The sequence below is a fragment of the Ammodytes marinus genome, assembly GCF_949987685.1.
Source record: "Ammodytes marinus genome assembly, chromosome: 4".
Classification (NCBI taxonomy): domain Eukaryota; kingdom Metazoa; phylum Chordata; class Actinopteri; order Uranoscopiformes; family Ammodytidae; genus Ammodytes; species Ammodytes marinus.
Genome location: NC_137233.1, coordinates 7,167,577 through 7,194,359, shown reverse-complemented (window position 1 = coordinate 7,194,359; position 26,783 = coordinate 7,167,577). Strand labels below are relative to the sequence as shown.

The window sequence follows — 26,783 nt, the reverse complement described above, 5'->3', positions numbered from 1 at the left end:
GTGTGGGTGGGTGGGTGGGGGTTAATACTCACAGAACCAAAACATATTCACCAATTTCACTACACTACACTACGCTTTATCCCTGCCTCAGCAAATAAAAAGGATCGTCTTTCGTTAAACCCCGTGTTGTTCATTGTTCCCCACTACACAGGCTTTCACCCTATCCCTATCAAACCTTATGAACCCTCCGTGCAGATCCCAAATAATCTCATCAGTCACACACGGGCTGAAACATGACACTTCAAGATGGGCTGGGCCTTGTACCCTCTGCTTTTTTTTTAAAACTTTTTTTTCAAAACTTTTTCAGAAGCAGGATAGGTGAAGTAAGCTTGAAACCTCAGAGGACAAGCCAGCCAGTCCCCCTCCCTCTCCCCCTCTATCTCTCTCCCTTTCTCTCTCTCTCTCTTGCTCTGTCTTCACATGAAAGTGATAGATCTGGGGCTTTATGACCTTTTTTTACACACACAAAGACTGCATTGAGATCGGGGAGAGAAAGAGAGAGAGAGAGTGAGAGAGAGAGTGAACCGGGCCCTCCACTCATCACAACACCCTTTCTTCAGCCCTGCACTTCCTCTCTTCACCCCTCCTCCTCCTCCTCCTCTTACTTTTTCTGTCTTCTTTTACTTTCTCCCTCTCTAAGTTGTAGCCCCCCCCCCCACCCATCCCCATAACCCCTCCCGGTCTTACACTAATTCAACCAATCACATCGGCGGACAACGCTAACCACCGGACCACTCTCTGGGCAATGACATTAGCTATGGACCAATGACAAAGCAGTAAAAAGACTTGAAGGCAATGTGTCCCGCCCTTCCTTGGCTGATTTGGTATATGCGGACCTTTCAACAACCCACACGCGCGCCCTCGCACAAAACACATAAACACATAAACACACACACACACACACACACACACACACACACACACACACACACACACACACACACACACACACACACACACACACACACACACACACACACACACACACACACACACACACACACACACACACACACACACACACACACACACACACACACACACAATCACGCACCCAGAGCAGCGGTGGTTGAGGGTTAAAGCTAATTCCACTCATACGACAGTCACTGACATCAATGAGCAACTGCTGCTTGTTGATTGTTACCATATGGTTTTACCAGTGTTTTGCTGTGTGTGTGTGTGTGTGTGTGTGTGTGTGTGTGTGTGTGTCTTCAGTATTCCACAAGGAACAACATTTCAACATACTGTAGCTCCACTGACTTAACAGTGTAGACATGGGAGAGATGGGAATCCCCCTAATTTTTTCCGCCAATGCTTCAAAACAATGCTGTTTCCAAGCAACAGAATCTAATGTGATAAGTAAACTCATGGGTTGTTCTGATATAAGATAGATAGATGATAGATAGATAGATAGATAGATAGATAGATAGATAGATAGATAGATAGATAGATAGATAGATAGATAGATAGATAGATAGATAGATAGATAGATAGATAGATAGATAGATAGATAGATTGGACATATTTTAAACTGTAATCGGGTTGCAATGTGTCTGTGCTACTTACAATTTGTGAGCAGGCGGTGCATTTGTCAAAGGCCAGGCTGGCAGGCAGGACGTTGTCAAACCTTGAGAGAAAGCCTCGGATCTGTGGAAAAGAGAAATCAAACACACCAAAAAACTGACATGAAACAAGAGGCACACAGCCACACACTCATTTTAGAAAACACATTACCATGATTTAAAACATGGAACATTTCAAATGAAGAGAGCACATCCAGGGTCTCTAACTCTACTGGGAAAAAAGTTGATGAATACCCGAGATACATGAATTTATTCTGTGTTACACAAAGGCCTTTTGAAGAAAAAACTATTCCATATATGAGGTGGTCACCTTGAAACCTTGTATTCCTTGTAAGCAAAAGTAAACCTAACAGTAATTGAAAATGGGGTTTAGAAAGAGACAGTTTTGACTATGTATTTTTCATTCTCCATTTTAAAATCATGCTGAGAGCGCCCCCTGGTGTTGGAGAAGCTACGGCCCTTTTCAGCCAAAACATTTCTAACAAGCTGAAAGCATTCACTGCTATTTTGGGCTACTGATAATTATGGCTAATTACATTGATTTCTGTCTAAAGGACCCCTCCACTCCACACACAAACACACACACACTAGCATCTTTTCTGTTGAAACACCATTCATTAACCAATATATTACGCTTGTCGCTTCGCTCTGTCCTTCTCTCTTATGACCACATCAATGACTTTTTGCTTTTTTACATTGAAAGCTCAGTCCATTATGTTTCTCTGGTGACGCATGTGGACCAGTGAATGAAATGACTTCCTCTTGCTATAATTATCAGGTGGAGAAACGGACAAATATATTGAACATTTGTGATCAATTACTGCCGAAGGAACAGCAAGTGAACAACAGGCCTGATATGAAAATTAAAAGCTTTAAGTTTCTGGCTGGGATATGTGGGTTGCAATCTTCATGACAGCTTCATCCAACCCCTCCCATTTAAATTACTCTTCGTGGGGCCAACTTTAAAGTTTGCATTATCCCAGGCGTGCGTGTGTTAACGTAAGGCCTATCGGGTCAAAGTTACAAGATTGAATGTGGTACACAATGCTCCATTTTGCAAAACGTTTTTAATTGAATGAAGCTGCACATGACCTTAGCTGAAGGCTCATTTATTTCATGTTGTTCTTAATAGCTTTGAAAGAACTATACTGTACAACTGTTTTACAGCAACTGAAAGTTCCGTTACATCCTCCATGTTAACAATCTATCCATAATTTAATCATCCTTATTTTACATATTGGAATTTTGATATTTTAGTCTGTTGCATTAACACTGCAGTTAGTGCGGGTTTGTCCATCCTGTGTGAGTGATCCATCCTCTGTTGTTCTTACTGAGGCTCCTTCCATTATTTTCCCAGCTTAAATGTTTGTTTTTTCAGGGGGGGATTTTTTTCCTTATCCCGAGGGGAGGTCCCAGGATAGAGCATGTCCTATGCTGTCCAGATTGTAAAGCCCAATGGGATTTGGTACATTGAGCAATATATTGGGCCAACTTGTCTTAGGGAGTAGCACAGTGCTTGCTTAGCAGTAAGTTGTAACCAAGAGAAGATCGCGGTTGTCCCTAATTGTATTGGATTTGGCATGAGCTAAATAAAAAAATAAAATAAAAAAGCACTCTGTAGTTTGCTTCCTTTGAAGCTAATGCACTAACATTATTCTGAGTTTGTACCTTCATGGTTGAATGCACTTATTAGAAGTCACTTTGGATAAAAGCGTCAGCTATATCTAATGTAATGTAATACAGAGCAAAGAGTATTTCTATGGGCTCTACAGATGATTAGGGAAAACAATGCTTTGCAAGTTTTAAAAGAGGGAGCGGACGGTGTCAAGCCGAAGGTGGTCTCAATTATGTCTTTACAAATTCAGTTCAAGTCCAATATTGGGCACATACTTGTTCAGTCACTAGGAAATAAATAGGATATGGTGTAGTTTCTGTAAATAACCACAAGTTGTCACTGTAGCACCACGGAAAAGATAACCTGGCTGCAACCACTTCTGCGTGAGTGAGTGCACAAACACACACACACACACACACACGTTATTATTTATACCCCCCTGCGTCATCATTATCTTATCCGCTGGCCCTTGCCCACCCTGTCCAACCCATTTGAATGCCAGTATTCTCTGGATTATGTGAGTGAAATACCACCAGCAGCCGAGGTGTCAAGCAAATGGCAGGAATTCAGATTCTCAGGGTGATGAATACTGATGATGATGCAAATGGAGGTGTGAGATACTCGAGTGTGCAGCAACACAGTCACTAAGCAAAAGGGCACAGCTTTTCACCCAGTCCTCTGCTATGCTGTGTATGTATACAGAAGTGATCTTTGGAAAATATCCATTTAAATAAAGGCTTTTTCAAACCATTGTAGGCATTTACTCTGTGTTTTCAATAGAGCTGCCCTTGAGGTCTTCGTCAACACTTTTGTGTTAAAAATCTAATATATAATATTATGATTTAATTTGTTTTTAGTCCATAGTGTGAAGTCAGAGACGTGCCACTAGTTTTTCCATGATTATTTATTATCACACATATGACCGATCAAATTTTCAGTAAAATCAACTGACTAATAGTTCTATACAGTATGTGTTTTTTATGAAAAGTCCTTTTATTAGGGACGGCCAGTGTCAATTAGCAAAAGCTTAACATGCTGTGATGCTCTACATTGAAGATCTGTTGTTCACGTGTATATGTGGTAGCAATAGCATCTGTTCCTAACAAATACGGTAAGCATGAAATGAAAAAACAGAAAAATAAAACGAATGTAAAAATGTAATGGCCACTCCAACGTAGTGTCTGTGTCCAACATCATAAATTAAGTCTAATTAGCACAAAAATCGTTGCCAAGCACAGACTATAGAAATGGTGCTACACCGATGCACACGCACGCGCACACACACACACACGCACACACACACATTCCTCTCTGTCAAGACAATGCAAATACCTCTTCCCTCTCTTGATGGTTTCAGGGAACGCAGAATGTCTTTTTCAATAATCCTGTGTCATGTTTGTGTCTGATTAATCATCTTTAACACATTGACTGACCACTACATAAACACACAGTACATGAACCACTGTGCTAATGTAATGTTATACAAAACAACAGTATAGTACGAATGAACAGCACTGTTGCGAATCCTTTAAATCGTTTTAAATTGTTTGTCTACGCTGTCAGAGAGGTGTTGACTAAACTCAAAGGCAGAGCCAGTGGGAAGATGTTCAGGGTTGGATGGTTTTTACACATCACATTTCTACGCATTAACTGACTGCAGCGCAGTTATGCATTTATGCTAAATCCTCATAATTATAGTTCATCATAAAAATAATTGTTTTCAACTCACTAACTTTCTGTCACAAAACGTTGCTACTGTTTTTAAGTTGACTTTCAACTTGTACTTAAAATGTAACTTAACCAAACCACTTTTTAGCTAAAAAACTATTCATATTTAGAATAAGAATTGTTGTTGATTGTCTCAGGTCCAATTATTACATTGTAGTACAAGGTATGTTAATTGAACATATTTTGATATAGTATGCATAGAGACTGCCCTCACATACAACAACCAATCAGAATGCTGCATGGCATTGACATTAGGGGTAAGTCGGCAACTGGGGTTCTTTTAAGCTTATTTTTACCTGTGCTAATATCTGTAAAGTGTTCACTATGGATAGATTCAGAAAACACTAAATCCGTCTATTTTGTTAAGAAAAAAAAAAAAAAAAAAAAAAAAAAACGTCAGCTGCTAACGCAAGGCTAACCGTAAACAATGGCTGGAGGATGCCAGCGCTACAGAGGATATGGGTCCTGTTTGGCTAAATGAGTCCATGAAACACACACATATACTGAGTGGCCACTTTATTGCGTGAGCCTGTAAAATCCAATGCAATCTAATTGGACATCTCAGCGTTAATACATTTGACATTAAAAGGAAATATCAACATCATGCAGTTCGTTGCACCACCACCAACCATGACCTCGACTATGACCATAATATTGACACTGTCTACACAAATTGAACATTATAAATCTTTATAAATCTGTTGACAGGTGACATGTTGTTGTACATAATAAAGTGGCCAGGGACTGTAGTCTGTATTCACTACACTCTTTCCTGACCTACTCTGGCCTTATTCGTAAGCAATTTAAAAGGAACAATTTATGTTTGTGGTACAGTACATTCAACCCCATTGAGCATGTTTGCGCGTGCACACACACACACACACACACACACACACAAAAAAGTGCCTTTATTTCCATAGCAACCCCTTCCGTAGAAATATACAGGAACGGAAAGAAAGACTTTGTAGGCTTATGATTACACACAGATATGGGGTAAAAGCTTATAGAGATATACAGTATCTCACAAAAGTGAGTACACCCCTAACATTTCTTCAAATATTTCATTATATCTTTCCATGCGACAACACTGAATAAATGACACTTTGATACAATGTTAAGTAGTCAGTGTACAGCTTGTATAACAGTGTAAATTTACTGTCCCCTCAAAATAACTCGACACACAGCCATTAATGTCTAAACTGTTGGCAACAAAAGTGAGTACACCCCTAAGAAAAAATGTCCAAATTGGGCCCAAAGTGTCAATATTTTGTTTTGCCATCATTATTTTCTAGCACTGCCTTAACCCTCTTGGGCATGTAGTTCACTAGAGCTTCACAGGTTGCAACTGGAACCCTCTTCTACCCATTCATGACGACATCAAGGAGCTGGTGGATATTAGAGTCCTTGCGCTCCTCCATCTCCCGTTTGAGGATGCCCCAAAGATGCTCAATAGGGTTTAAGACTGGAGACATGCTTGGCCAGTCCATAACCTTTACCCTCAGCTTCTTTAGCAAGCCAGTGGTCGTTCGGAGGGGTGTTTAGGGTCGTTATCATGTTGCAGTACTGCCCTGCGGCCCAGTTTATGAAGGGAGGGGATCATGCTCTGCTTCAGTATGTCACAGTACATGTTAGAATTCAATGAACTGTAGATCCCCAGTGCTGGCAGCACTCATGCAGCCCCAGACCATGACACTCAAACCACCATGCTTGACTCTAGGCAAGACACACTTGTCTTTGTACTCCTCACCTGGTTGCCGCTCCACACTCTTAACACCATCTGAACCAAATAAATGTATTTTGGTCTCATCAGACCACAGGACATGGTTGCAGTAATCCATGTCCGTAGTCTGTTTGTCTTCAGCAAACTTTTTGTGGGGTTTCTTGTGCATCATCTTTAGAATAGGCTTCCTTCTGGGATGACAGCCATGCAGACCAGTATGATGCAGAGTGTGGCGTATGGTCTGAGCACTGACAGGTTGACCCCCCACCCCTTCAAGCCCTTCAGCAATGCTGGCAGTATTCATAGGCCTATTTTCCAAAGCCAACCTCTGTGTACGACGCTGACCACGTGCACTCAACCTTCGTAAACTGGGCCGCAGGGTGGTATTGCAACATGATAACGACCCCAAACACACCTCCAAGACAACCAGAGGCTTGCTAAAAAAGCTGAGGGTAAAGGTTATGGCCTGGCCAAGCCTGTCTCCAGACCTAAACCCTATTGAGCATCTTTGGGGCATCCTCAAACAGAAGGTGGAGGAGCGCAAGGTCTTTAATATCCACCAGCTCTGTGATGCTGTCATAAATGGGTGGAAGAGGGTTCCAGTTGCAACCTGTGAAGCTCTAGTGAACTACATGCCCAAGAGGGTTAAGGCAGTGCTGGAAAATAATGGTGGCCACACAAAATATTTACACTTTGGGCCCAATTTGTAAATTTTTTCTAAGGGGTGTACTCACTTTTGTTGCCAGCAGTTTAGACATGAATGGCTGTGTGTCGAGTTATTTTGAGGGGACAGTAAATTTACACTGTTATACAAGCTGTACACTGACTACTTTACATTGTATCAAAGTGTCATTTATTCAATGTTGTCCCATGGAAAGATATAAAGAAAAATGTGAAGAAATGTGAGGGGTGTACTCACTTTTGTGAGATACTGTACATTGTAAGAGGAAGCTGGGAGGAGGAGAATCGTTTCCTCAGTTTAAAACATAAGGATGCACGGCACGGTGTGAGTGTGAGTGTGAGCGTGTGCGTGCGTGTGTGTGCGTGTGTGTGTGTGTGTGTGTGTGTGTGTGTGTGTGTGTGTGTTACCTGATGGGGCACTAAACCCAGAGAGGTGGGAGGTTCATTCATTCGGTCATCACTGCTGCTGGCCACTGCGTAGCCGCTGAGGACGGAGAAAGAAAGAGAGACAATGATATACCTAAACTTTTTTGAAACTCTTTTGTACATGGTGGTTACACAGCTTGTGTAAGTCTGGCAAAAGAAAATCCTGTCGGAAAGCATTTCAAACTTCAATTTAAATTGGACTGAAAGTTAAATAGGTAAGTATATATGTATAAACATCCCACAACATGACACAATATGAGACTTGAGACAAACAGCTGACATAAGTACCCAACCTCACCAACCCTGATTTATTTCATTATAAGCAGTTATAGCCAAGCTACACTATATATGTAATGTCATAAAAATGTGAATTGTGTGGCCATAATGACAAGTATTCTGTCCCAATTTCATCTTGTATATTCAAACTTGTATATTACTCCATGAGATCAGAGAGCTCCTGCTTACCAGTAAATCTAGTTTAAACGATTTCACTCCTTATGGATAACGACAATAACACAAATATCAAATCTCTGCAAAGCTCACGGTGCTTCTGCAAAGTAAGAAGCACTGGTCCAACTGCGGCAACATTCATCCTTACGTTTTGACATCTTTCTAAAACCCATGCTTGATTATACAAACGCTTGTATGAGAGAACCTTTAAATGGATGACGAGATGGAGCAAAGGAATAAGGAGTGAACCAGGATACAGAGAGGGCAGGTGACAAGAGAGGGAAAACGTATTGTAAAGGGAGGAGTAACTGAACCACAACACTCTCCTTCTCTCCTTTGCTTTCTAAGCTTTTTAATCCAGGCTCGGCCGCGGAGCACTTCTGTAAACGGCTTGGAACATTTCAAAACACTCTGAGAGAAAAATGTCTTGCTGAGTGTCTTATCATGCCCAGCAGTGAGTGGCCACTTACTTTGGTATGACTTTCACTGAGACAGGCAGGGACACACACAATCCACCAAAAATATGGCCATGAACACATTCTTCATAGGAATAACCCCGCCCCCCCCCCCCCACACACACACACACACCCATTTATGTTTGAAAAAAATATGGATTTCAAAGTGAACTTGAGAGCTGACTGAACCGCAGTGTTGGAGCTTTTGCAGCATAAAAGCCAGAGAAGGATACCAAATGGCAACAAACTATTTTCAGTGAGCCCAAGTTTTTTTTGGGGGCTCAAGTCAATTCTGGGAGCTGTGCTAAAACCAAATTAAAGAGAGTATGTGCGGGGTAGTTAGTTCTCAGCTGCAGTGCGTAAATAAGTAAGCAAGTAAATCTTCCTAAGAGTTTAGGAGCCACACCGTTTTAAACAGCCCAATCTCCTTTAGTGCCAGAGGCTGCACAGAGCTCTGATGGGATGACGTCATACACCCTCTGGTGATTTAGAGCAGCTCCCTCAGGTATATGAGGGAGTGACTGAACTTTCAGATTGGTTCAGTTCAGGGTGGAAAAGATCGATAAGGAGAATGAAGGTGTGACATCAAAGGTTATGGACACGCTACAGTGAACAGAGGAACTCAAGCGGACATCAGAGAGCATCCACAAGGATAGGACAGAGGCCGCTGTCAACCGCATAATATTAAAAGGCAAGTTTATACAAATACAATTAAAGCAATTCAAAGTGCTTTAGAGGGGCACGCAAAATACATTAGATATAAGACATATAAGACAAAAATACTGACATTGCATTTAAAAGATAATAAAATCAAAAGGCGTTTTATCGTTAAAACTTAAAATAAATAGCATAGGGGAAGGTGGGGTGATTTGTGCAACTTTTTACTCAAAGTGATTTTAAAGTGAGGCCTTGACAGTTATGTCTCCAACTCAAATATGTACATATATTTCAGGATGTTGTGCATCCCTGGCAATAAAAACTTTGGATCTGGAATAAACTGTTTAAGAAATATAGCTTTCGGAAAAAAAGTTGTCTTGTCGCACAAATCACCCGACAAAGTCACCATCATCATCTTTCTGGCCATCTGAACTCTCATCAGTGGTGTCGTTAAGTGGAATTGAGATGTCACTCTCTTCTGAGCTACTGTAGACAATCACTTTCTTTTGGTGACCAGCGTATACAGCCATGCCACTGGCACAACTCTCAGAAATGTACTTTGCACTAGTTGCTCCGTGCTTGTGGAACCAACTGCCACCTGACAAATGTGATTCCCCCTACATTTCTGCCTTTAAATCAAGGCTCAAAACCCATATGTACACCCTGGTGTTTCCTCCCCATTAACTATCTTACCTCTGCACTACTATCTGTGTTTATGTGGATGTATGGGCTTTACGTCTTTTATTTTGGTTATTGTTATTGTACCTTCATTGTTTACCTACTGAATGCACTATGTACAGCACTTTGGACAGTGCAAACTGTCATAAATGTGCTTTTATAAATAGATTTTACTTACTTACTTACTTATAACTCACCCAGGCCCTTGCGCACAAATCACCCCATCCCCAGAATTTTGGATAATAGGCATGATGCAGCAATTTAGGGTTGACATTGTGCTAACTATATAGACTCAAAGTGTAGCATACCAAAGCACTAAAACATGTGTCAAATGTTTTCAAACGTGTCTATAATTGTTCAGACACAATAATCAAAAAACCTTGATCATGGAAATTTTACTTTGAAAGGCAAAACACAGTTTTTTGAGCTTAAACGTGCTTATATCTTATTCCTTGTGTCTCCCTTCTTTACAGGATGAGTCAAATGGACGGCTCTTCTTAAATATGTGGTCACATTTCCAATTTCTTCCACGGTTTTCTAGAAACAAGGGGTTTTGCAACTTCCAAAATGCACAAATCACCCCACCTTCCCCTATATGAGATTTATCGCACATTGTGATAAAAAAAAACACTCACAATATGTTGATCATAGTCCCCCAGAAAAATTTGAGGTTCGAACACTTCATTTTGTGCATTCTGGTTAATTTTTATGCAGTAATTTGTGTCTTCTGTATTTATTTATGGTGGACATGTTAAGGAAAAGACAACTAGCTGCCATTGACGCAAATCTAATGGAATATAAATCAGTAAGGCACTGAGGCATTGTATTCCATTCAAATATTTATTCTACTTTATTGTTCAAAACTACTTTATTGTTCAAAACTTTCTGCACATTGAAAACGTATCACCTTTTGGAGTGTTTTTTTGTAGGACTCACTACTCAAGATGCAGCAGCAGTGTTAACTATTATGACACTATACATTTGAAATAAACAGGGTGGGCTATCAGCAGTCAACTAGGCAGATAGTTCCATGGCTATCAGCAGCTAGCTAACGTTAGCTTGTTAGCTAAACTTTAGGCAAAAGGGTTAGAAACCAGATAATGTTAGCATCCATCCTTAGACACTTGACCTAATCTAATTCACATTGAAGGTGAGAAAGTGCATCCTATTGGGCTTAACAAGCTCACTATCTAACAACTTACATTGGGACCACAACACTGCCTGCTGCACTGCGGGAGGCTGACCAGCCGTCTGCAACGAGAGGCAGAGGCCAGCCGAAAGTCGGCAAGTTTAAGATGGAACGGTCCACTGTAGGGGTGTTATTATTATTAATTAGGGAATGAATATAAACAATTAGGAGGGATATTTAAGTGTTTCGACCCCTGTACTGTTTTTACTGTTACGGGGGACGCATCCCCTCCGTGCGTTTCAATAAAAAAAAATTAAAATTAAAATGTTTTTTATTTATTTTTTTATAATTCATAATTCAATGCGGGCCGCCAGATATGTTTCTGCGGGCCGCCATTGGCCCGCGGGCCACACTTTGAGAACCACTGGCCTAGATGCTGTTTGTATGTCCACTGGCCTTACCCTTCAGTGTGCTGCAGAATGGAGACCATCATCTCCACAGCCAGTGCTCCAGCGATCATGGCCAGGCCCGGGCGGCTGACGGTGCACTGCTGGTCCAGGGTCCGGTCACGCGTGGACTGTTTACAGACAGGAAGACAACAACATACAGGTAAACTACTGGCAGCAGAACAGAATGACAACAATGTGAGGCATCCTAGTAGGTTCAGTCCCTTGAGGAGGAAAATGCAAAGTTCAGGCAATTATTTTGAAAAGAAATGACATGTGATTTTGGAAGGCAGAACATCTTTTTTTATTGATTTATTTTTTAAAGGTTAAGGTGATGCTCTTACCGAAAAAGGCATTACATTGACTGAGAAATGATTAGCTAAATGTCTTGATTACCGTACAGACGGTTTGCCACACTTTGACTCGTATGGGAGTTATTTCAGTTAAGATGCCTTTTTAATTATGCCACACATGTGATCAGTGTATGTACCATTTTTCTGCATTTCAGCACTTCATCTCATACCAAAAAACCATCAGATAAATGGACAAACGAATTGAGATCCAAAGGGATCAACATCAAGCCAATGGCACTGTAGTGAAAGACGATGTGTGTTCAACCATTATGAGTCAATCTACATACAATAATAATAATTTATTCTATTAATATAGCGCCTTTCAAGGGACCCAAGGTCACTAACAATGCACGAAGGGAACGTTTCCTATACAACACAAAAGCTACTTGTGCCCCCATTCCTTCAATTTGGCAAACTCAAATCCATATTAAAAATCTAGAAAGAGCAGGAAGTACAGTACCTCTATCAAGTGTTATTATTTCTACAATGTGTGACAGCGGGTTGGAGCCATAAGGCTTTCACAGGAAAAGTCAGAGCTGAATAGCACAGCTTCCAACAAATGGCTTTGGCCTTCAATAGCTGATGAATGACTTACTTAAATCACTCATATCCAAAGTTCATGAAGGAGAGAAAAAAAAGTTTAAAAAAAAAATAACTATGGGTGGCGAGAAGTTTTTTTTTTTTTTACAAGCAAAGAGGTTTTCAGGCATGTCTTTTACATGCTCTTCAGCTGTTAAATGCAACACTACATTGAGTTGCAAACAGTGTGTGAAAACTGGAGCTTTTTTTCGTGCTGCAAACGGCTGAAAATAAATATTTTTGAACTGAACTGACAAAAAGGCTCCATATAGCTGAGGAATCCTGCAGATTTGATTATTATTATTCTTTTTTTTAACTAAGAGCAACACATTTGCTCTTAGTTAAAAGAGCAAATGTTTAGCAATTGATAAGTCAATTAAGTCAATGATCTAGTTTATTAGCTTTAGCACAGCAAGGGTTAGTTGAAGAAAACATCTCAAGGGAATCTTACATACTTTTTGTTTACTCTTAAGTATTTTAACTTTTTTTGCATTATGTTTATTAATTTCCCTATATGGATATATATGTATCTATGTGATGTATTAAGTATCCATCCATTCATCCATCCATTTATCTATACATCCATCCATCTATACATCCATCAATCCATCCATGTTATAAACGTATGCTCATGTTATCTGTGTGTGTTCCTTCCTCACGTCTCCAGGTGCCACGACGTCATTGCAGAAGTAGCAGCCCAGCTTGTGTCCCGGGATGTTGGAGAACAGAGAGGCTGCTGGGACATTGGGGGCGGGGCCAGCCGGGGTGGAGGAGGAGGAGGAGGCAGAGGAGCAGGATGCCGAGGAGTCCACAGTGGCAGCGCTGACAGCAGGCGTCTTCAGGCCGTGACGCATCACAACAAACGTGTCAAAACCAAGAGCCGCGTTCACTACGAGCTGTGAGAGAGAGTGACAAGACTAACGATTAGAGTCAATCATGGAAATCAAAAGTTGTTTTGCTTTTTTTTACAAAGCACAGAACAATTCAACCAAATCAAATGAAGTAAAATGGCTTGTCGTTGTCTTTGTTTTTACTCGAATAATAAGCGTGCAATAATAAGTGTTGAAATGTTAGAAAAAAAAGCCGTGGAATTAACATTTAATTGGCTCTGTACAAGGTTGAAAGCATTTAGACTTTCAGAGAAGCGGTGGGAAAAAATTATGTAACAAAGTCATGAATGTCTCCTGGCATGGTTAACAGATCTGTTGAAAGCCTCAGTCTTGATTGCTTTCATTAATCTTAGTGCCACCATCAAAATACTGCACCTAATAATCATAACAATGGACATAAAATGGTCTTCTTGCATTTGCAAGCACTTCTAATGCCACATACTGATGAGGTTTGGGTAATATTATTAAATACATATACAAACCCTATAGTTAAACTCCAGAAGAGCTAAAGAATACGAAATTAAGCTTTTTTTTTTATATCAGCTAACTACAAATCGAACAACAATCAATTACGTATGGATTATTATAAAGTAAAGGCAAAAATAAGCCTCGAGGTTCAGCCTATTCCCTGGTCAATTAATTGTGTGGAATGAATTGATGTAAACATGTATGTTCATTTTTTTGGGGGGAGGGTCAGTTACATATTGACACCAATTGTTAAGTGTGTTCAATATAATGTACAACTACTCAATATCAATACAAAAGTACAAAATCAAAGCAATTTGCAAATTAAAAACTAAAAATTATTCTCTGTACATTCATCAGTGTGACTGTGTACACACATTTGCATAGATAATCTTTTTTTTTTTTTTTTTTTGGGGCATTTTTATGACTTGTTGATAGTGCAGAGAGACAGAGGTGACATGGGGCAGAGAGGGGAGTGACACGCAGAGAACGACCGCGGGTGGGAATCGAACCCGGGTCTGCTGGGCCCGGCCCGGGGGGGAACGCCCTATCAACTGAGCTAAGGGCGCCCCCTGCATAGATAATCTTAAAAGTGCGGCTTTCTCTGACCCTGACCTCATTAAACAGTAACAGTGTGTAATCTCCTGTACTAATTCCTTCCTACCTTTCTCTTGCTGGCAGCGATCACCGTGGGCAACCAGCGGCTCTCCCTGGTGTCCATCAGTAAGAAGATGACGTCGTGTTCTGAGATGAGTTTCTCCAGCTGCTCCACATCTCTCTGGGCCTGGGACAAGGTGGCCGCTGAGAAGTTGACTGGGTGTCCCGGCATGGGGATGCTCATGTTGTAACCCTCTGCATTCTGTAGGGGAGAGTGACACAGACAAAGACACAGGCTGAATACTCTTCCGGAAGTCCAAATTGTTAAGTTTGTTGAGTTAAGTTAAGTTGCTTTAATTGTCAATTAACACAAGGCTACATTGAAATGTGTATTTTTTTTCTCATAACCCCTCTCAAGTTACAACACTTCGGAGGAGGTCAGAGAGCAGGGTCAGCCATAGTACAACGCGCCTGGAGCAGTTTGGGGTTAAGTGCCTTTCTCAAGGGCGCAGTGGTAGAGATGGTGGGCACCGTAGATGTAATACCAGCCACCACTTGTATAACAACTCCAGTCCAGTGCTGAGGATCAAACCAGCTACCTCATGGTTACTGGGTACCCTCTTTTTGGGTATGTTGGGAATAGGAGTGTCCCCCAACTTAGAATTACATGTACATACTGTATTTGAATCAGATTTTTATTCTTTTAATTACCTGTGTGGTCGATTAATCGTTTCATCATGTTTTGTTTGATTTTTTCTGCACATTTATCCATATTCTCATTTGTGACATTGGCTACCATTTTTTCAGCACGAGACACAAGGGGCTGAAACAACCAATTAAAGTGTGTCTTCTTGACCTGGCATGAGAATTTATTTTATTGTGACTTAGTTTACCATTCACACACACTAAGGATATCAAAGGCTCATAAGTTATTTTCCGACTGTATGTCAAATGTGGTTTTTTACATAAATTATAAATCATAAAAATGTAATACATTTCTATACTCACAACGACATCTGATTATCATCCGTTTGAGAAGCCAGGAGCTGAATAACTTAACAACGCCAAAAAAGACACATTTGGCCTGAGTGTCATACTAGTCTAGACTAATAAGTGAGAGCATAGAGTGGATGCATTCTTCCATGTTTAATCACATTATCTATCGGGCCAGTTTGGAATTTGGCTCTTTTGGACAAGTCGTATTAGCAGTGAAATGAAAAGAAAACCTTGAATGGCTGCCTTCAATTACACAAAAAAAAAGTTTTGATAAATTTGATCGTCTGTAGTCAAAGTTGCATAATTTAACTGTGGCTATCTCCAGAGAGTGCAGACTTGACAGTGAGGGCGAGTGGACAGTCCAAGAGTCATTTCGAAGTCAAGATAAGGAGAGAAAAGGGCAAAGAAGACTTGTGACATCTCAACAGAATGAAAGGCCACTTCCACACAAATCAATTTCATCCACTTCCCCTCTCTCTCTCCACAGTTCAAAAGTGGGAACCAGATCTTGAATGTACAATTTCACTTTTGAGGCAAGTGCTGCTAAGTATTCAGGGGGCTATTTCACGGTGGAGGGGATTGTAATCATATTTCAAAAGCCAGAGTAAACAACCTCGAACCGCAGCCAAGAACGAAAAAAATAAAAGATTATTATTGGAGTTGAGGATAAATCTCTTTTCTTGGAAAGGATAAACAACCTTTCATGGCGATCCCACAACGCCACTGTTGATATCTCCGGCCAGCTGTGACCGGACTGTTGACTAAATTTAAAAAGGTGAAAAAAGAAGAAGTTGTTGTTGCTAACAGTGCAAACTGCTGTAAATGTCAGGTGACAGTATTTGTGCACAGACAAAATATATCATCTGTTTTGGTCTTTACAACCCTTGACTCTGTATGAAGCAGCTCATGGGTTCAATTTATGCATTTATTTTCTCTATGCTCGTCACATTTATTTATATCTCTCACAGTAGGCACCTGGCTGATGGCCCTGTGTGTGTGTGTGAAAACAGGCAGGGAAGAGAGAGAAATAGGCACCACACCCAGACCGATAATGAGAGGAGGGCGGGTGTGGATTCCTGCTTTTTTGATTGGTTATTAATAAGTAGGTTTTTCTCTCGGGAGATAGTTCAACATTTGACTAGAGTAATGAGACTGGCATTAATATTCAAGGCACGCAGACACGACAAACCAAACGGGGAACACGATTATCAGCCTAGCACAAACTGATCAGCCGGAGAGTTTTTTTTTTTCAAAGCTACAATGACGAGGTTGTAGCCTTTTTTTTCAATGCATCGTTTGTTTTTTTAATAATGTTTTGTCATGAGTTATTGATCCACATTATTCTCAACATTTCCACTTCTTTCTCAAAGTGGAACCATGGACATACGATCCCACAGCTTGAGAATTATCATTGCACTGCAGTCTAGAGCCCGGCCTTAATGTCTGCGAATAAAAAAATGCCCCATGTCACTTAATTTCTTTTAGACAATGCATATTACAATAAAGAAACAGTCAGTAAAAAAGTATGTATATAGCTATATGTAAGGGTTGAAAAAAGTAATCTGTTCAATATATATCTTTGGGGGCAAATTTTTTAAATTTAATTGGACGATTATCGGATTTTTTTTTCTGCCTATAATCGGCATCAGCCCCAAAAAATCCAAATGAGACGGGCACTAATATAGTCACTCACCACACCGGGAAAGATTTTGCCGAGTTTTTCCACAGCGGCCATGGCTTTGGACTTCCCTCCTCCGAGACAGTCCTCAAACTCGTAGAGCGGCTGGCGGACTGGGTTGGAATAGGAGATCTTTGCGTTGTCAACAAACGTGATGCGTCTCACTCCCCATCCCTGTAGAAATAAAAAGATGAATTCATTTTATTTTAAAACAATGAAGCACTAATTATTGACAGGAACGGTTGTCCTTATTAGTACAACCTTAAGTTATTGGGGTTAATTTTCATTTAAATTGCTCTCTGTGAACACAAAGTCTAGCCGCACCAAAAATTTAATGACACCGGTGTGTTTTTCAAGTCCATACACTTAAAACACTAAACAACAGGTCAAAAAAAGGAACAAGGGGTAGTGATTTCTGCAGTGCACACTGTTTATTATTTATCCACACTATTTATTTGGTTTTATACAGTACATGCTTTTGTCCTGGTTATAATCCAGAGGTTATTTATAGATGATATATTAATCGATAGTAAACTAGTGGTCTTAAAGTCCACTTGGTACTATTGAACATTTGTTAAGTCAGAAATCAATGAGAAACAAAGATCGCTTACACTTTAAAAGGTGCACAATGTAACTTTGGGTGTGTCAGAGAAGTGAACATTTTCTAAGGTTTATTCTTGTAACTGAATGAGCAAACTTTCCTCGCAGGAAAATGTGATCCCTAGAACACTGTATGAAGTTAAAAAGCTTCCTGAAAAGATACCGTTTCACTGTCATTGTTTACAACATGTCCCACAGTTTAGTTTACAAACATATTCTAATCTGAAGTTTGGTTCCAGGTTCCTCAAATAATTTAGTGTTTGATTTGTGATGATATTATTATTCAATACTAAGAATTACATGTAGAGAAAATGTGCTTTGTAAACTAACTGTAGGCTCTGTGAATGTAAACAAATCCCTCCTCCAATGCAAATGCTAATGCACCTTAAACATTTCCCTGTAGCATACATCTATCAACCCAGCTGTTACGGCCCTGGCCGTATATTGTTAGTTTTGTTATGATCTTTGCTGTTTTTCCTTTGCTGGTTTTCTTTTTGGTTTGCATGAGTGGTTTGTGGGAGTGAGACCTCTGCGGGTGAGTGAGCTTTTCTATGTAGGTGCAGGTGCGAGTGATTGGCTCCAGAAGTGGCGGCAGCGGATTGGCTCTCTATCAGCCTCCGGGCGCTCAAAGGCTCCGCCGGGGTCACTCAGCCGGGGGCATGATTGGCAGCAGCAGCTCGCGGATTCCCGAACCACTTCCTTTGTTATTTACTATGTGTTAATTATTATGTTTAGTTGTGTCCAGTAGGGGTGAGTGGCCAGTTCTTTTCCAGTTTGTTTCATTTGTTTATTTTATATTAAGGTTAGGGATTCGCTTGTTTGTTTTGTTTCCAGATTAGGTTTTTGGCGATACTCACCCTGAAGCTTTTGTTGCTCTCATTTGTGCACTGTTCAGTTGAAATAAATTATTCTATTTTACTTTAGAAGTCTGTGCGTAGTGGTTTGGGGATCGGGGAGTGGGCATTTTAGTATTTGTGTTGTGTCTCTGGGTTCCCCTAGACCGGAGAAGTCCAGCTCGGTGCCAGTTGAGGTCCAATTTATGTTATGCCCCTAACCTTAGATCCTAACAAAACTAACAATATACGGCCAGGGCCGTAACACCAGCCTTCCTTTCCCCTCCCACTCTTACCATGAGGGTCCTGGCCACGTTGCAGCCCAGAGTCCCGGCCCCCAGCAGCAGACACTTAGTGCTGGTCACCTTGTCCAGGTCCAGAGAGGGAACCAGCCTCCATCTCATCAGCTTCAGGTTCAGGTCCACTGAAGACTCCGCTAGTCTGCACACAGTCAGGTCAGACAAATAAATAGCTTCACTAATGTGGTTTGGTCTGTAGTCTGACTAGTAACACACGTACACCTGAAGCGGAAATCTGTATTGTGATCATTACCTTTTAGGGTCCATGCATTCACTGAGGTTGACCATCCTTGGTCCCATGGCCCCCTTAGGGTTCTTCTCCCAGCCTACACTCTTAGGACATGCTGAAAAAAGAAAAACAAATGAATAATGGTAGAAATAAGCATTAAATGTCCCGACTTACAGTCATTGTGGATTTATTTGCAAAAGTACAAAAGTTGATATGTCCTTTGCGAAGGTTATTACCAGAGATGCAAATGTAGCCCATGAATAACTAGTTTGATTTTTCTTGAAACATTTATAAAAAAAAAATGTGATATTAAAAAAACAATAGCTTTAATGTAAGTAATCAACCGGCAGAGTTTCAATATGATATCTTTAAGTTTAACAATGTACCATATTCACCTGCAGTGCCTTGGTTTAAACCCCACAAAGTGCTGAAGAGGCAGACTGGGGTAAACACAGTCATCTGAACTCAACAAGAACCTTCACAGATCACAGAGCCACCCTCTTCCCCATCAAAGATATTTCAATTTAAATTACATTCATCCCTTCTTCTACAGATAAAGGTATAATGGAAAGGCAGCATGAGATTACCGTCTCGGTGAAAAATAAACCAAGACAGGTGGTCCGTATCAGTTACAATATACACATAAAAAGGGACACAAATTCAGATGAACAAACACACACACCCCACGCTCACACACACACACACACACACACACACACAGGGATGGAGATCTGAAAATTACCAGCGTTGAGGGGAAGCTGAGGTAATTTGATCTGGAAGATGACACTGTGTTGAATGGAGCGGCTTCCCTGCAGAGTTCTGTCCCTGAAACACAGCACCTCCACTGTGTCCAGCTTAAAGCTCCTGTGTGAGAGACACACACACACACACCCACACACTTATAAACCAACTGCAAAAAGTCAAAGAATAAAAATAAGCCACACATCATGCACATATTACATATTCAGAAGTTATAAAAGTTACACTAGACATAAAAAAACATGACATTATTAAAATCATCACATAAGCTAGGAATGTTGAACACTTCCCCATATATGGAACTAAATAACCGCAGTCGGATTATGCAACCGAACTCCAGTGAAACAACTGAACAAGCGAGACACCGCGGCTACGCCAGGCATTCTATCTTGACCCACTTAAGCCAGTAACAACAGTGCATGTTTTACATAGAGAGAAAGTGTAGTCGAGCACAGGATTTATAGGGTTTGTATTGGATAAAAAACTGCCCAGAGGCTGCAGAGTGTGAGGGCTAAACTGTTTAGGCATTTGCCACTGATAAGCCAGCGGTTTCACAGGGCTCTATTGCTAAACGGGGCCTCCGTGGGAGTTCCTTGTTTAGATGATAAATAATTAAGCAACAGAAATGTTTAAGAAATAGCAAGACGAGCGCCAGAGAAAACTAAGCTCTCTGACTAATGGTCGACCCATTTCCAAACTAACTGTTTTCCCCCCAACTGAACTGTGATTTCAGCAGCAGAACATGCAGACACACATGCACTGATTCCACTTTTAACATTCTCGGATGATGACAATGCGATCTGCAAAGATTAGTAGTTGCTTGTTCTGGTTTAATATTAGAATATTATAAAAAGTAGTTGCAATCCATCACACATGTTGAGTGTTATTTTAGTCTCAGCTGTGCTACTGTTCAGTGGTAAATGTACAGTGGCCAAAAAAAGGTAAATGTGCCACAGTGGCTAAAAACTGCAAGTCCTAATTTTTTTTCTCTTCACTTCCCATGCAACAAGTACAAGAAAACCAACTGAGATAACAGCATGGGATTAGAAAGGCAGTAATATATGTGTTATTATAGTAGGCCTGATTTGTTAAAACAACTGAAATATTTTAGACACTGTAGACAGACAAGTCTTTGCATCATTTGCTAACAGCGATGTTTCCTGTATACTAAGTCTTCCACCTACTGTCAGGCTTCAGCCTTTTGCATTTTGTGCATGTGTTTACACAATATAGTCTTGGCTGCTGCTGTCATTGATGGGTTTGACATGATTTAACAAAAGCAGCCATTGCAGCTCACTCAAGACTTTGCAACTACATGGTCTATTTTTTACAAATAACACAGATCCGTATTTGGATCAGGAGCCCAGTGCCACTGATAACTCTATGTAATGTTCTGGGGAAAACGTCCCATTTTGAGCAATTTTAAAGTTGATATTGGAAATCTTTAGGTGGATAAAAAAAGCCTGGGTAGCTAGCGACAAAGTATACTTACACTGAAATGTGTCTAGACAAGTGTAACTACATCACAAAAAAGAAATTGTATAGAAAGGCTATCTTTGGTTTGAAGGCCAGGCAGGATGTAAGAAATATGGATTGTGTATATCAGGAGAATGTACAACATTGTAGACATGAAAATTAAATGCCGTCATGTTCTGCCATGCTGCTTTTTAAAAACAAGTGAAATACATCAAGTTTATCTCATTCTATTACAAAACAAATGTGAACACGAAAAAGCCTAACACTTTTTCAGCCTGTCTTTGATAGGTTATTTCTGGATCTAGATTTGATTGAGTGATCATACAAAGCTATTCATGCGATGACTTTAACTTTTGAAATTCATATCAACGTCTTTAATCACGCTGGTGTGTGTGACCTGTTCCCTAGACTTGAGGCAGGAAATTATGTAAGGAGAGATTTCCTGTCTTTTCATAGAATTTACTGTAAGCGGAAAAAAAATCCAGTGAAATTCACCAACAGAACGGGATTTCTAGAGAATTTCCTCATGTTTTCCCAGCACACACACACACACACACACACACACACACACACACACACACACACACACACACACACACACACACACACACACACACACACACACACACACACACACACACACACACACACACACACACACACACACACACACACACACACACACACACACACACACACACACACACACACACACACACACACACGGTTTACCGTTGGTTAGCTAGGAGGACCAGCAGATTTCGCAGAGGCCAACCCGGATGTTGAGACAGAGTACACGGATCATAGACACCCACAGTTATCTAGAACAACCAAACAAGGTGTGTTTACATTAGCAGCGAGTGTGTTTTATTAAGTGTAATCAAATAGAACAAATCTGAAGGTAGCGATGAGCTTATCATACAGTACTTGAACATTTCAGTAATGAAGTAAGAGAAAAAAAAATATCAAAGACACATTTAATTTACTTGTAAATGCTTTAAGGTAAAACGTATTCTTTATAAACACAAAATGATCTGCAGAACTACCTTCTTAGCATCGGTGAAGAATGTCTCCCAGTCCACGAGTGAAGCCATGTGAACAGTGTCGTCAGTGTACTTCATTATGAAGTAAGGAACAGCTGTGGTCCCTCGCTTGACGCACAGACCATCATAGGCCTCCTGCAAGGCCGAGATCTGGAATAGAAATAATTAGATGTTAGCAATCATTATAGAAAGCATTGTACTGTACAAATGTGTGTATGTGTGTATATACTGCTCTGAAAAAAATTAAGGGACCGCTGGATTTTTCTTAAATCTTCCATCTCTACATTAATGAATGGTAATGCTTTAAATGACAATATATTGGGGAGTTGGTAAACATGTTTTTTTTAACTCAAACAAATGCCTATAAATAGTAAAACAAGAGACACTGAACATTTGGAGTGGTCTCTTAATTTTGTTCCAGAGCTGTATATATATACACAGACAACAGTACAAAGCATATTTCCGCTACAGGGATGTCTCCCCAAAACTGCTTATAGTGATCACCATCTCCATAAGTTAACAGACTAACTACTATGCATAAGTACCTCATACAACCAAGTTCAAATACACTGAACTATCCCTTTAAAGATCAGAGCTGTGTAGAATTTCCTGGCATCGGCTAAAGTAGCACACCAGTCCTTCAAAGTCAGACACAGTTTTGATACACTGGTCAGTGGAGTCATAGTGTAATGATGGTTGGTCTGTCCAGGTGTTACATAACACCTATAATTAAGGTTGATAGAGAAGGACCATAGAGAAAGAACATGAGCAGGAGATGGGGAAGATTGAGAAATTGCCGTCTCTGTGGCCTGCTGCTGGCGTCACACTGTTCATGAGTCATTCTGACTGGCTTATAACGGAATTATGTCACTCATTCCACAGTCTGAAAAGGTCACAATTCACTCCTTCATACTCTAATAGTTTATGCGTTCGATATACAAGGCAGACTTTAAGAATAGTGTTAGGAGCCCTATCAAAGCCAGCAAAAATGTAATGTACTTTTTAAATCAGTTTGAAACTATGCAAGATTATTTAAGTTAAATAGACTATAGAAAATAACTCAGTCACATACTTTTTATTGCAGCCATTTTACATCGCTGTCTAAATGTTTAATGTCTAATCCTGAATCTTGATGTATTTTCTTTTTTTTAAACTATCTCTTAATTCTTACTGTCTTATCTTGATGTCTTTTATGCCCCTGTAAAGCACTTTGAATGGCCTTGTGTCTGAATTGTGCTATATAAAAAAAAACTTGCCTTGCATTGCCTTTAATTTTTGGGGGGTAAAACGGGTTAGAAATGGTAGAAAGATCTTTGAAAAAAGGACTAAGGAATATATAAACCTGTAGGCAAGCAAATGTAACAGAAAATGGAAGTGTATAGTGTCCAAAATATGAAATCCAGCGGTTGTATATAATAATCTTTTTTTTTTTTAAATGCCAACCTGTTTGGCTGAGAAGACTTGCTCTATGACTGAAGGCTCCTGGACAATCTTGATTCCTTCTGGGAAACAGAGAGCGGGGAAGCAGAACCAGTAGTAGAAATGGTACTTCTTCAAATCCTGAAAAAAAATGGTCCGGGAAAAAAGGAATTAAAAAAATGTCAAATAAATACAATGATCATGAGACAAAGATAGTCACAGGGACAGTCATTAATATACAGAATAAACACATTAACTGGATGCTGTTAAGTTTATACGCACCGCAAATGTCAGAAGAATGAATCTGCAGAGGACAGACGGGTCCTTCCACGCAGCTCCAGACTGTATCGCATCCCATATCTACAAAACAACAGGAGATGATACATTTCATTCAATAAATAATTGAATTATTAATGGTAAACTCACCAGGCCACTTTATTAGGTACATCTGTTCAATTGCTTGTAAAAACAAATAGCTAATCAGCCAAATCACTTGGCAGCAACATAATGCATTTAGGCATGTACACGTGGTCAAGACAACGTGCTGAAGTCAAACCGAGCGTCAGAATGGGGAAGAAAGGGGGTTTAAGTGACTTTGAACAAGGCATGGTTGCAGGATGGATCCACGCTTTCATGTTGTTTACGCTAAATTCTGACCCTACCATCTGAACTTCGAGACTCATCAGACCAGGCAAGATTTTTTCCAATCTTTTATTGTCCAATTGTTGCCTTTCATTCATCTCGAACCAGTCTGCCCATCCTCCTCTGACCTCTGACATCAATAAGGCGTTTTCATCCACACAAATGCCCCTAATTGGATATTTTTTCTTTCTCGGGACATTCTCTGTAAGCCCTAGAGATGGTTGTGCGTGAAAATCTCAGTAGATCGGGAGTTTCTGAAATACTCAGACCAGCCCGTCTGGCACCATCAACATTGCCATGTTCAGGGTCACTTAGAGCCCCCTTTCTTCCCCATTCTGTTGCTCGGTTTGAACTTAAATAAGTTGTCCTGTCCAGGTCTACATACCTAAGGCTGATAAGTTATATGTGTTAGCAAGAAATTTAATCGCTCTACCCAATAATATGAAATCCAGCGGTTGTATAACTCAGCTGGTGAGTGTATACATTCCATCCAAGATGTCTGTATGTGAATATGTGTGTGGGTGTGTGTGTGTGTTACTGAGAAAAAAATTCCCATAAAATGTCTGTTTACCTCCTTGGCCTCTTTCTCCAGCAGAGCCTTCTTATCGCAGGTTTTAAAGGCGTCGAGTGTGTTGGTGTTGTACAGAGTTCCAACGGCTGGACAGCAGCGGGCCGGTGTGGAACCATCGCTAACAGCAAAAACACACAGCAGACATTTACATTAAACTGTATGAAGGCCAACTTTAAACACTAACTGTATGCGACAAAGTTGCTTCAATGAAGTGAACCAGTGATGAACCTGATTTGAGAGCAGATCCAAATTTAGTTCAACCCTCAACTGACCTGCCTGATAAACTTTAAGAGGAAGTTACTCCGTTCATTATTCCCCCCAACAATGAAACGATAACTCAGCCTTTATGAAGAGTGACCATCCCCTTTGTTCATATTGTTATCAGGGTTGTTTTATGGTCCTTTTTTTTAACCCGGCAGTTATAAAATAATTTAACAGAGGAAAAAAAAACACAAAGACACACACACACAAATGCATAAAAGACAATGAGAATATGTTTTATTATGATGAACTCTTAAACCTCTGTGAGCTTCTCGTGCAGGGCAGCATCTCCACCCTCCATCTCAAACATGACTTATGGGGAAGGCAGTCAGAGATTATACGGTAAATGTATAATAATAAACTTCTACTTTAGACCAAAGAAAACCACTGACAGGTCATATGTATGTGTCTATATACATATATCTATTTATTTCTTTTTTTTTGGGGGGGGGGTGGGTGTATGTATCCATATACACACACACATCCATATTATCCTAATATGGATGTGTGTGTGTGTGTGTGTGTGTGTGTATATGGATGTCTGTGTGTATGTATATGGATGTCCGTTTGTGAGTGTGTGTGTGTGTGTGTGTGTGTGTGTGTGTGTGTGTGTGTGTGTGTGTGTGTGTGTGTGTGTGTGTGTGTGTGTGTGTGTGTGTGTGTGTGAACTCCCCAGCTCCCTTTAGAGCTCAATGGAAAGCTCTGGCACTCCTCGACTGGAGCTCGTCCTGCTCGGGTACCTGCTGGGGCTTTGGTCCCAGGGACAAGGCATCGAGGCGCACGGGGCCTCTAGCACTAACAGGACGGGAGTGGCCAGGCGCACTGAGCTTAAGTCTCAGGCTCGGACCCGGAGAAATGTCCAAAGCTCTACCGACTCCAGACCCAACCAGCGCTATCAAGCACCGAGCCTCAATACTCAAGGTACGAAGCAACTGGGGGTAGAGGCTTACCGTCCAACACCTCTACTCTGGGATCTATCGATCATCAGAGCTTTCCATTGCACTGCAAAGGGAGCGTGGAAGCTACTCTAAAGGCTCAAGGAGGTCCTATTTATAAGGTTTTGAAAGGTCATGGACAGAGGTTTTATGATGTCATAAATGACCTCATCAATAGTCAGGGAGGACTTGTGACATCATCTGTGATGTCAGCCCGCAGTCACTTCGTATAAGAATTTAAATTAAAATGTATTAATTAATAATCCAATCACATTAAATTAAGTTATTACTTATACAATGTTGCTGACAGCAGCAGGCGCAATGACAATATAGAGATTCTGATTCAGATTCTGATTCTGAGGTGGAATATATCACTTTGTTTGTGTGTTTGTGGAATGCATGACTAGAGTTCTACTCTAACCCACTATGACATCATTACAGTTCTACTGATATCCACTGTGACACACTACAGTTCTACTGTCTCCACCATGGTCTAGGTTCCATATAAACACTACCAATTATTTGAAGATTTGATAATTAATGTTGTATATGTATATAAAGGCTAATCAAAAACGTTTATTTATCATTTA

At 40.4% G+C, this 26,783-nt stretch overlaps 1 protein-coding gene across 1 annotated transcript in view; it reads right to left on the bottom strand.

Annotated features, from left to right (window-relative positions):
- Nucleotides 1-26,783, bottom strand: part of atg7 (ATG7 autophagy related 7 homolog) — a 58,125-nt gene that overhangs the window by 29,705 nt on the left and 1,637 nt on the right. Inside the window, exons 4-17 of the mRNA XM_080026457.1 lie at nucleotides 24,998-25,115; nucleotides 24,067-24,144; nucleotides 23,809-23,925; nucleotides 22,369-22,515; nucleotides 22,055-22,143; nucleotides 19,830-19,951; nucleotides 19,112-19,202; nucleotides 18,856-19,000; nucleotides 17,142-17,300; nucleotides 14,520-14,714; nucleotides 13,160-13,396; nucleotides 11,584-11,699; nucleotides 7,736-7,811; nucleotides 1,567-1,647 (exon numbers count right to left, since the gene is read on the bottom strand). Of these exons, the coding sequence (XP_079882583.1) occupies nucleotides 1,567-1,647; nucleotides 7,736-7,811; nucleotides 11,584-11,699; nucleotides 13,160-13,396; nucleotides 14,520-14,714; nucleotides 17,142-17,300; nucleotides 18,856-19,000; nucleotides 19,112-19,202; nucleotides 19,830-19,951; nucleotides 22,055-22,143; nucleotides 22,369-22,515; nucleotides 23,809-23,925; nucleotides 24,067-24,144; nucleotides 24,998-25,115 (1,771 nt within the window). The remainder of the gene's footprint in view (nucleotides 1-1,566; nucleotides 1,648-7,735; nucleotides 7,812-11,583; nucleotides 11,700-13,159; nucleotides 13,397-14,519; nucleotides 14,715-17,141; nucleotides 17,301-18,855; nucleotides 19,001-19,111; nucleotides 19,203-19,829; nucleotides 19,952-22,054; nucleotides 22,144-22,368; nucleotides 22,516-23,808; nucleotides 23,926-24,066; nucleotides 24,145-24,997; nucleotides 25,116-26,783) is intronic.